Source organism: Hippocampus zosterae, chromosome 12, assembly GCF_025434085.1.
Source record: "Hippocampus zosterae strain Florida chromosome 12, ASM2543408v3, whole genome shotgun sequence".
NCBI classification, from domain to species: domain Eukaryota; kingdom Metazoa; phylum Chordata; class Actinopteri; order Syngnathiformes; family Syngnathidae; genus Hippocampus; species Hippocampus zosterae.
The window spans coordinates 17,620,538-17,631,650 of NC_067462.1; the positions used below are offsets into that span (position 1 = coordinate 17,620,538).

The 11,113-nt window shown below is 46.7% G+C and overlaps 1 protein-coding gene across 2 annotated transcripts; it reads left to right on the forward strand.

The window, feature by feature from the left end:
• Positions 1-242: 242 nt before the first annotated feature.
• etv5a (ETS variant transcription factor 5a) lies at positions 243-9,611 on the forward strand. Of its 2 annotated transcripts, none has more exons than XM_052081852.1 (13): positions 243-407; positions 1,552-1,671; positions 1,805-1,886; positions 1,964-2,011; positions 2,295-2,345; positions 4,379-4,502; positions 4,580-4,885; positions 5,175-5,470; positions 6,893-6,955; positions 7,206-7,274; positions 7,514-7,683; positions 7,766-7,873; positions 7,982-9,611. In XM_052081852.1, the coding sequence occupies exons 2-13, from the start codon at positions 1,624-1,626 to the stop codon at positions 8,210-8,212; spliced, it is 1,596 nt and encodes a 531-aa protein (XP_051937812.1). In that variant the 5' UTR covers positions 243-407; positions 1,552-1,623; the 3' UTR covers positions 8,213-9,611. The 2 variants fall into 2 exon arrangements, with proteins under 2 accessions (XP_051937812.1, XP_051937813.1); XM_052081853.1 differs by having other exon boundaries at positions 7,766-7,867.
• The last annotated feature ends 1,502 nt before the right edge of the window (positions 9,612-11,113 follow it).

Sequence of the window (11,113 nt, forward strand, 5' to 3'; positions counted from 1 at the left end):
TCCACTGACGCTGGTCCTTTAAATCGACTTCGCAGTCGACAGTTGAGTGAGGTAAAAATTGTGAATGAAATCCAACCATTCATAAAAATAGGTCAGTGCCGCGCTCCGATTGGCCAAACGGTCTGCTGCATAATTCATGAGCTATCGCGCTCTGATTGGTTGCGTTCGTTAACAGACACCTCACTTCGACCAATCAGTGCGCGTCTCTGCGTGCGCTCAAGCCCAAGGGAAAAGCAAGTGGATCCATGAACGAAGCTCTCAGTCAAGTTTTGTTAGTGGAGACGGTTACATCAATCCTAGCGTGCGGTAACACCGCGAGCTACTCGTTCGTCTTTCTTTTCTCTCCATTTTGTGGACATATCCACCGCATTCCCTTGCTAGAGAGGAACCAGACAAACCCAGTCGAGGTAAGCTTCATGTCTACTTATCTGCACAAGTTATTTTTCGCAAAAGGTTTGAGGCGAAAGAGCGCAACGCCATTTTAGCACATTTTACTTTCCACGAACACTTGTTTACGTGCGTCACAAATAAATGAATCGCCATTTAACAATAAAAGCATGCTTTTACTGTGTTGGTTTGATTGTTTTGTCGTAGCTGATTTTTTGTGATTTCGTCTTTAGTTGTTTTTTTTCTTTTTTTATGAATGAAGGAGCCTGTGGTTCCCCTCCTGTGCGTTTCCACGCGCATCGAGTATCAAGTTTCACTTCATTGAGAAAAACAAGGTGACGAAGGGTGGGGGAAGGGCGGAGAGGAGTAAAGGGGGGTGTTGGGTGACAACCCCACCACCGTGAAGTCTAGAAGCCGAAAAGTTAAAAAAAGTTTGTGTTGCATAATTTGAGCCGAGAACCACTGCTGCTTTCGCGACCACTTGTTTTTCATCCTCGGCCGTATTGCGTTCAGTATTTTGTTTTGTTTTTTCATTCTCAGTCGAATGATATCATTTGCTCCTAATGCAACATTTGAGTTGCAGTATTTGAAAATAATTCCAGCTGCAAAGGAAGTATACACCTGGTTCCTGGTACATATCGGTGCGCTTTATAAACTGTCAAAATGTGACTTGTGTGACGTGAACATGGCGCCACACGAACACACACTCATGTTCTAAATGCTATCTGCTTGGCGTCTGCAGTAATTGCCTTCAGCTACGCTTTATTCGTCATCCATTAACGAGAGATAGCGGAGTGAGTCATATCTGTGGGCCCACAGAGAGATATAAGAATGGAGGCCACTGCTGGCTGCTGCCTATTGTTTTACAAATACAACTTTTTATGTGTCGTTACTTACTCTGAATTCATAACAGTAATGGTGATGTTTAGTTCAAGGGCTGGCCTCCTTTCAGGATGTTTTGCTCAAGATATGCAAGCTGATTATACAGGAGAGCTTTTGCCATTTCAGTCAATGAGTCCGTCTTATGTAACTGCATTATGCGTGTTTACGTTGTGTGACTTCCACTCGCCTGGCACAGCTCAAATCTCAAGAATCCGCCCGTTTGTGGCAGCATGCCAATCAAGGCGGACGGTACATGACGTTTGTGTCGCTTTTGTTTTCCAGTGACCCACAAAGCACCGTTTCTTCAACACAACCCCCCTTCCCTCCCCATCCCCAGGAAACCAGAAACTAAACATGGACGGCTTCTACGACCAGCAGGTCCCGTTCATGGTCCCGCCCAATGTAAGTGGCACACGTCACAAGCATCGTACGTGGGACAACCCACAGTCCATCATTTGGCTGGCAGATCCGCTTGTACTTTGATGTCGTCGGACCGCCGTTAAAGTGCGCTTTCCCCTTGTGCTCCCTATAACAGTCTCGTGTCGAGGAGCACAGCAGGGTGTTCGGTGACAGGAAGAGGAAGTTTGTGGACACAGAGCTCGCCCAGGACACAGAAGGTGTGTGGCTTAGGTTGCAATCAAGCCTACCATCAATCAAGAGAATAATCCTAATATCTTTGTTATCTGATGGACAGAACTCTTCCAAGATCTCAGTCAGCTTCAGGATATCTGGATCGCAGAAGGTGAGTTTGACTTGCTTTATGATCCGGGAACCTTTGTTGTTCCGGTGTTTCGTTTCTGGACAAATGCTGAGTTTGAAGTTTTGGGGTGGAACATTAACTTGAGTGTGAACTCATTCTACGTTTTGGTGTTTTGCAACAAGGGGAGGGCGGCCAAAGTCCTGCCTGCTGACTCAGAAAGTTTTTTGTTAATAGATGGCGATTGGTTGCATTTTGAGTTTGTCCAACCTGTCCGTTCATGTTCATTTTTGCCGTGTTTTAACTTTTTGCCTCTTTCTTCTCACAGCCCAGGTGCCAGATGACGAGCAGTTCGTCCCAGACTTCCAGTCGGATAGCTGTGAGTACTCCTTCATATGGTCGTTGCCCATGTCCCCCGACGCTGCCTATACTGCCTTCTAATTGGGATGTTTTAAGCATTGCCACGTCCCAGACTTGCTCCTTAGTTGCTTAGAGTGGAGCGTCAGGATGTGCTTCTTTTACAGTATTTGTCACAAAAGTTCCTTGACCCAAAGTCTGGGTCACCCATTGTTTATTAAAATGTCTTAATCCCATCAAGGACAAACGTCATCCTTTGTCCTCAGAAGTCTGCTTTGGGCTTGTGTGCGCTCTCTTGTCCGCCTCTCCCTCTCAACCATTTTGAGTTTAATCAGCCGATTGGCATGGGGCATCACATGAGCCAAGCTCCTAATCTGATTTCACACTTTCCCGCACTCGGGCCTCGCTGCCGGAGCGGACCAGATTCCAGTGGATAGGGCGGTTGCTTGCCGCCTCCACTCTGCTTTCCAAAATTCTGTGTTTGTGTGCGTGTGCACTCCTGTCCTAAAATGTGTCCTGCTGTTTGCGACCGGGGTTCACTTTTATCAACTGGGGGAACGGGGCCGCTTAGCAGCCTTGTGGCACGACGCTGGAATCAGAAGGGTAGCGTGGGAACATTCGTAGCTGTGTTAGTAAAGACAGTTTGCGCTGTTGCTTCTCTGCGAGTGTGAGATGAGTTGCTGACGGTGGCTGCCGTTGCCAGGCTGCAGGCATTCTCTCTCGCACCTATTCAAGGCCAAATTGCGAGATAGGCGATTACAATGAGACGGCAGTGGTGTGAATCGCAGAGTTGATATCGAAGAAATGCTCTCAACCCTGTAGACCCCCCCCCGAATAATGTATTCCTCTTACCCAGATGTGGGCAAACTACGGTCCGCGGGCCAAATCCGGCCCATTGGTCTTTTTAATCCGGCCCGCCGAAGGTTGGTACACAATTAAGGTTCGATGTCAGCGACTGCATTCATTTCATTTGGACTTGTAATGACAGGCATTTCAACGCCAGTTGGCACAGTTACTTGAAGTTGCAGAGCATTGGGAGGAAGGGGGAGACGATACGGAAGCCCGCAGTAGCACCAAGTCCCGTTTGATACGACGGAATAATGTACTCTTAAAGTCTGAAAAACGTCCCCAAAAATGCAAAATATTGCTTTTTAAATCAAGAAATCCAATTAATATTCTGTAGAATTTAGTTCACCCTTTTGAGCCGGCCCTCCATAATATTTTCAGGTTCTCATGTGGCTCTGTGCAACAAATAATTGCCCACCCCTGCTCTTTCCTATACACTTTGAACAAGGGATAAGCACTTGAACCCGTGTCTGAGGAGCAGCAGATGGCAAAAGCATAGGATGCAAGGGCCTGTTCAGAGAAGACATTTTTCCTTGCAATACCATAAGTTGGTCTTCCTAGTTGACTCCCAGTCGGTAGAATGACAGATGGACTGCTCCACGCACAATGTAATTAGGGCATAAAAAGGTATAGCATAGCAGCGTCAACCATTTTGCGCCGTTTGAGTGAAAAAGAAAATCTTTTTCCCGCCATTAGACTTCCGAGTGTGCACACACACACACGGGACCGCGCGTTCGTTGTTTGCTTGGCCGCAGTCCATCAACGCCCTCGTCATCTGACGCCCTCTCCTCTCCGGGATCTAGTTTCTTCCAGGCCATTATGCGGCGCCCTGGTAACTGCAGCCGCCATGCGCCTCTGGTCTAATGGTTACAGCAGCAGCCAGGGAAGAAAATCATTCACCGCCATTAGATTGCAGCCACACTGATTCATGGGTATTGGGATTGAGTGCGTCCTAATGGGACTCAAATGTGAAATTTGATGGGTTTGATGCATCGAGTGCGGCTACACAAACAGTAGGGCATGTATGGATAAATAACTGCTGACTGGGTCTGGACAGTTGCGGCAATACTTGCAAGTATTGTCCGTAAGATGCGCTAAATAAGATTAAAAGAAACGGTTGCGCTTCTGCTTATGATTTCAATTACGTACGTTGGTGGTATCTGGCCTTTTATCTGATGTGGTCGTTATTGTCATCTCTCTGCTGTCCAGTGATGTTTCATGGACCGCCGGCGACGAAGATCAAACGCGAGCTGACTCCCTCCAAAGAGCTGTCCCCGTGCCACCAGGACAGCAGTCCCATTCCCTACGCAGAGAAGTGCCTTTACAGCTACAGGTACAAGAAGATCAAAGATATTGGAAGAAGGAATAATAGCAATCCCTCTCTAATTGACGCTTCCCTTTTGACCTCAGTGCCTGCGACAGACAGTCCACTTCTGGCTTCAAAGCCTTAACCCCTCCCTCCACGCCAGTGTCTCCGTGTGGGTCCACCAGCGCTGCTGGAGCGAGGCCCCATAACGAGCCTACACCACCCCCTCGTACCAGTGTAGCCAATCTGAACCCTGGAGCACGGCCGCTACATGTCCCACAGCAGCAACAGCCCCTCGCGCAGAGTTCAGGCCCGCAAAACCGGACGACGCTCTCGGTCCACAGCCCGCCATTCGCCGTGCCGTGTGCACTAATCGGCCAGGATGCCAATAACTTTACACCGGAGCACCGGTAAGTCGTGCCCCAAAGGTCCAAGCGGCGCTTCGAATCGACTGATAATCGATAATCCTTTACTTTAAGTCTTTTTGTTTGCGGTAATGCAAATTTCCCACTCTTGGCAAACACAAAGTCAGTTCCAATACATCTGATAGATGTGCAACCTGTCAGGGGTTGCCAGTCACTGCTTGTTTTGTCCTTGGACATTGCACAATACACATTGTCCGTTCTCAAAGTGTGCGTCTGACCGTAACGACGTCCTTTCATTAAATGATTCATGTTACATTTCTGCTACTCTCTTTAGGTTCCAGAGGCAGATGTCAGAGCCATGTCTACCTTTTCCCCCATCAGAGAGTCAAGGGCGGCCCCACTTCCTGCCCCAGCTGGCCAATATCAACGGTCGGCCGCACGAGGGCCGGCCACTGTACCACCGGCAACTGTCCGAACCCCTGGTAGCCGTGCCCCCACATGGCTTCAAACAAGAACTCATTGACCCGAGATACGCCGAGCAGGGCGTTCCCAGCGTAGGCCCGCAGCACCAGGCTGCGTTCCACTCGATGGCCATCAAGCAGGAGCCCCGTGATTTTTGCTTCGATACCGGTGAGTGACGCTTCATCATTTTTTCCTTTGAGCCAGGTAGTCCACAGCTAGCTCGGGGTTAGGAATGTGCCTGGCCGTATTTGTTCAGACTGCTGACACATGAATGCAAGTTTTAGCATGTAATGGTGGCATGGGTGCACAGGTACTCCCTTTCACACTCGCACTTTTCACTGAGTCTAATCTGATCAGTCCTCCGAGTCAAGCCAGTAAAGTAAAAGTGGGTCTTTTAGCTCAGCCTAAGCCTCGAAGGGCAAAAAGTAAATGGGTCATCCAGCCAGGTGGCAAGAAGCTCCTCACTGAGCCTACCTGGAATAGATCGAGGCCAGAGTCCTCAGAGGACTTTGTGGCCCACAAGATCGTCGTATCTTGCCCAAAAAAAAAGCCTTAAAATGTCTCCACTTGATGGTGCGCGAAGGAGCCAAACATTTGTCAGCCCACCTTCTGGGGTGGGCGGGGAAACCTGTGAGTCTCAATGAAAGAGATTCACTGTTTGGTCACATGGTATAAATCAAACAAGCGCCTGACTGTTGTCCTAACACCCACACACCCAGCTGTTACGCTCTGCAGCACCAACATCCTCTTTAGCTGAAACGCTCGAACTTTGCTGGAGGAGGAAAAAAAAACCCAACAACGTCACAAACTCTCCCTTTTCTGCACAGTGGATGACCGGCTGGCCTGGCAGTGATGTAATGACAAATCCTCTTAGCTTCTTATGGCCTTTAAACACCTACGTCACATCAGGCTATCATCTCGAGATGGGCAGAAGACGTCCATGTTGGGGATACTGGCAGGGACTGTACTAGTTTTTTTGTTTTTTTTAAACAGCCAAGTAAAAACAGATATTCAGTGTGTCAGTCTTTTGTTACGCGAACTTCCTGTGGAGTATAGTCTTGCTTACGGTTGACTTCTGTCAATCTTATCAGTTGATGGGAGACAGAAAAATGAACAATTGCGTCGCGGTTGGTATGCCAAGACAAGCGGAAGCCTGGCCCCAAACCCCGGGGTGGAGGGGGGGGCGCTTGTAACTTGATTATCATTGAGATTTAACGCAGCAGCCACATCACTAATCCAGTTTAAAGGCTTTGTGGGCGTGCGAGGGCTGGAATGGGTTGCGTGGCGCTACCCTGATCGAGGTTTTTAAGTCTACTCCGAGATATGCGAGCGTAGGCGGGTGGCAGTGGAAGTTGCGGCTTCATGTAACTGGTAGCGGCAACTAATCCGTCCATCATTACTGGTATTTATCAACACGAAGCCAATCACGCAAATCAAAGATGTTATTTAAAACGGTGTATCTTTATACGCAAAGTCCAAATATATCTATCAGCTGTGAGGTGGATTTTGATGTGGCGCACATCGGAGATGACACTAAAGGCTGCGTTGTCTCTGGTCTAAAATTATACGCCCACTGTCTTTGTTTTGCAGAGGTGCCCAACTGTCACTCATCCTTCGGGACAGCGGGGAGCTACTACCAAAATAACCGCGAAAGTAAGTTGTTTTTTTTTTCTTTTTCTCGTGAGTTTGAAGCGTTTTGTCGGTGAGGTATTACCATCCCCTGAGCCGTGCGGGACTTATTGAGCCGTAGAGGGATCAAGCGCGCATGAACGAGTAGAGGTCAGCGGCATTTTAAGTGACCGGTCAAGGGGAAGAGGATAGCCCATGCTAACGATGAACTGCGCTTTGGATTGCTGTGTGTTTTCTCGTCACAATCTACTCATAATAAATCTTTCAACCTCAGGCTTCTCCTTCGAGCGAGATACTCAACTCTACTTTGACGATACCTGCGTTGTCCCTGAAAGATTAGAAGGTGAGATTTTTTTGGGAGGGCTGGCGGGGGACAGGATTTCCGCTCGAGATTTTTTTTTTTTTAATTCTTCTACTCTTCCGTGATGTGCAATGAATAGTGAGTCTACTTCACACTCGCCATGTGGCAGGAATGTCTCACCACACTGTGACCGTGAAGTGCAGAACTGACCGTCTTGCTTTATTGTCACCCTCAACCCCCGCCACGTTCCCGGCTCAATTTTCTCCCTCTCCTCCATGCAGGTAAAGTGAAGCAGGAGCCCTCCATCTACCGAGACGGACCCCCGTACCAGCGCCGCGGCTCCCTGCAACTCTGGCAGTTCCTTGTCACTTTGCTAGACGACCCGGCCAACGGGCACTTTATCGCCTGGACGGGTCGAGGAATGGAGTTCAAGCTCATTGAGCCTGAGGAGGTCAGTGGTTTGGCTGCAGCAGCTGCTTTTCCATTTTTTGACACTGCCGCTGAGTTTGTAACTTACGGACCCTCCTCTTAAGGTGGCTCGCCGCTGGGGAATCCAGAAGAACAGACCAGCCATGAACTACGACAAGCTGAGTCGCTCTCTGCGTTACTACTACGAGAAGGGCATCATGCAGAAGGTAAAGGCACGTTACCCCTTTGTTTCCTTCCATCCTTTACAATGGCACGTGTCCACGGTGTGGATTTGCGTTCAAATGGATGTCAAATGTTTTCTATTCAATTTTGGTTCCCAGGTGGCCGGTGAGCGGTACGTGTACAAGTTTGTGTGCGACCCCGAGGCCCTCTTCTCCATGGCCTTCCCCGACAACCAGAGGCCTAACCTAAAAGCTGACCCGGACAGCCTGCCAGGCCTTGATGATGACACAGTGCCCCTCACCCACTACGAGGAGAACGCTCCCTACCTATTGGATGGCGCAGATCATTGTGTTGCTGGCTTGCCCTTCCCCGACGGTTGCAGCTACTGAACCACCACACAAGAATGCAAAAAGAAAAAAACACTCCCCCAAGTCTCTTGACGCTTTCAAATTCAGAGGTGCACCTGCAGAGTGGCTCGCTAAGGCCATCGTGGATCTCCTTGCTTGCTGATTTATGGGGGGGGATTGCCACAAACAATGGACAAATGTTAAAGGTGTGACAAACTGCAGTGGGTTGTGAGACCGGTGAACTGAAACTCCAGCTCCTCCCTTTGGAGTGGAAATAGATGCAAGGTCTGAAGACCTCCAATGTTTCGCAAAGAACCTGGGACGCAAGAGCAGATTTGGTGATTTTTATTTTTATTTTTTTGTGACAATCTGATATTCCTATACAATCAAGAGAGATCTAAAACCTAACAAGACTAAGTGCAGTACTCTTTGATAGATTCAAACTGCTCCTTGTTTTTATGCTTCTGCACCTGAGTTAAAACATGAGTGAAAGGGCTGTGAACTGCAAATAGATTGTCCAGCAACCCTTTTTGATCATTTCTGTAGATATGACTTTTTTTATTGCCACTTTTTTGGACTTTAGAGTATTACAGACTAGTTGGTTTGGCTCCTCTCTCGTGTAAATGCGTTCTTTAGTTGTCATACCCTTGTAAGAGATTGTATCTGCTACCACCCTCTTTGAATACTGCAAACCTTGGTACAAGTCTGTGCTGTATTGTTCAATTTTAGAACTAATGAGCACTCGTCTTAAAAAAAAAAAAAAAAAAAAAAAGGGATGCATATGCAAGTACATAATTCTCCCGCAGAGACCTTTTTATAAATGGTCGAGTTGCTCTTTTTTGCTTGTTTTGTGTGCGTGTGTGTTTGTTTTTACATTGCCATCTCCGCTGTGGTCAACCAACTCCTGATGTGCGGGTTTGGAGGAAGCGTCGCGGACTGCATGCGGAGAATAAAAGAGAAAAAAAAATCTTTCGACACCTTCCATGAGATGACAAAGGTGACTTTGCATGATATAAACAGCCAAGACTGCATCCACCAACACAACACTTTAGTGTGTTTGGATGAACATTTGTATGTTTCTGTATTTTATTTTTTTGGAATGAGGGCAACGTTAAAACTTATATAAAGTATATATTTTTGCTAAAAGCCCGCAGTCCAGTTATTTTTTTTTAATGTGTCCCCTATGTAGTTCTGGCAATGGCATTTAAAAAAAAAAAACACCAACAATAAAATCTCCTGAAGACTTTGACTGCAGACTGATCTGTATGACCAGATGTTTTCATGAGGCGTGTAAAAGGCCGGTTCATGCCACATTACGGGATGCACAGGGACAGGCCGCGCTTGGATACGCTTCTGTAGCCCCCACCCCCTCTCGCATTGTGTTCCTTACAGTTGAGTTTGTTATCATGTGTACTGGGTCAAATAAACACTCTATGCTTCACTGCTTGCTGTGCTGGTGTATTTCTTTTATGATCTTACGAACATCGCCCCCGCATTATCGCTGGAAGCCTGACCTGGCTGTTATGAATCATACTTTTATTTCTGATCAATTTTCGGACTAATTATCCCCTACTCCCGTTGAGAAACATCATGTGACAAAATATGTAGATGGTATTTCATTTCAATAGATTTGAAAAAAATTGTAATCTGTCTGGCTTTGGCATTTAAAAAATAGATAATGCTGTTTTTCCCCCACCTGCCATATCATTGATGTCTGAATAATGTGAATCACTGTTCGATGGGGAATTGTGTTGCTGAAGTCTGTGTACAGTAGTTAGTACAGTATTTGACGTGACCGGTCCTTTGCATAAAAGAAACTTCTTGGGCTTGAAGTACTTGTTTAGTGGGTCTGGTAGCTTGCTCTCATGCTTTGACAATTATCGCCGCAGCCAAAGGGCAGCTGTGGCCAATGCAAATGGAGTTGCTGTTATTTGGTCATACACTGAGCTACAATCAGTGGCATTCCGTCAGGGCCAGCAAAGCCTTCTCTGCTGGCCGACACATTCTCAGAAAAGTAAATTTACTTTTTAAGCTTTAATTTATGTTATTTTATTTTCATAAATATGGAAAATATGGAAACAAAATTATTCTCTGTATTCTTTACGTCATATTATTTCCACTTAGTCAAGTGGCTTTCGATGTTATTTAAAATAACATTGAAAGCCACTCGATAAATAATTTGTTTATTATTGTAGTTTTTAACCAATCATATTTCAGCTAGCTTGTGTTGCCAGGTACATTACACTTGCTTGGGGCTTCAGATTAAACAGAGCAGGCCCCTGTGCGCTGTGAGTGAACGGGCACAGTCAGGTTGCAATAGCCTCGGACTCGTGATCTGACTCGTCTGCGTACTCGGGCCAGATAGAAGGCCTTACATCGAGACTGGCCGTGCGCTCGGTGATTGGATTAGCGCTACTACTGTGACTTGTTCAATAAAGATTCTTTAAAAAAAATTGGGATTAGCGCCTGATAGAGCTATCACTGTTTTGATATGCACTGTTGTAACTCATGCAGGCTTACTCTAGGTGCATATTTGATTGTTGCTAACAATCAAATATGCTTTATGGACTGGTTTTAAATGCTCCTGAAATTAAGTGATGCTTGACGAGCCTATTCTATTGTGTATTTATATGACGTCACTGAAGGCCTAAAGTTGAAATGCACGGCCCGCCACTGGACAATTGATCATGTGAAAATGGGACAAAAATGCAGCTAGTCGTAAAAAGTGAAGAGACGAGTTTGGGATTGGATTAAAAGACGATTTAACGCGGTAACCTTTGTTTTGCTTGTAAATGTAAAAAAGCTACAAGCATCACATGCATAGAATACATTGTACATATTTCACGCCAGGCGACGTCCGGTGGGATGGATGTGACGTCAACAAGTTTGCACGTGAACATCTGCCGTGAGCTGTGGCCAACAACTTCTTGCACCACAAAATGG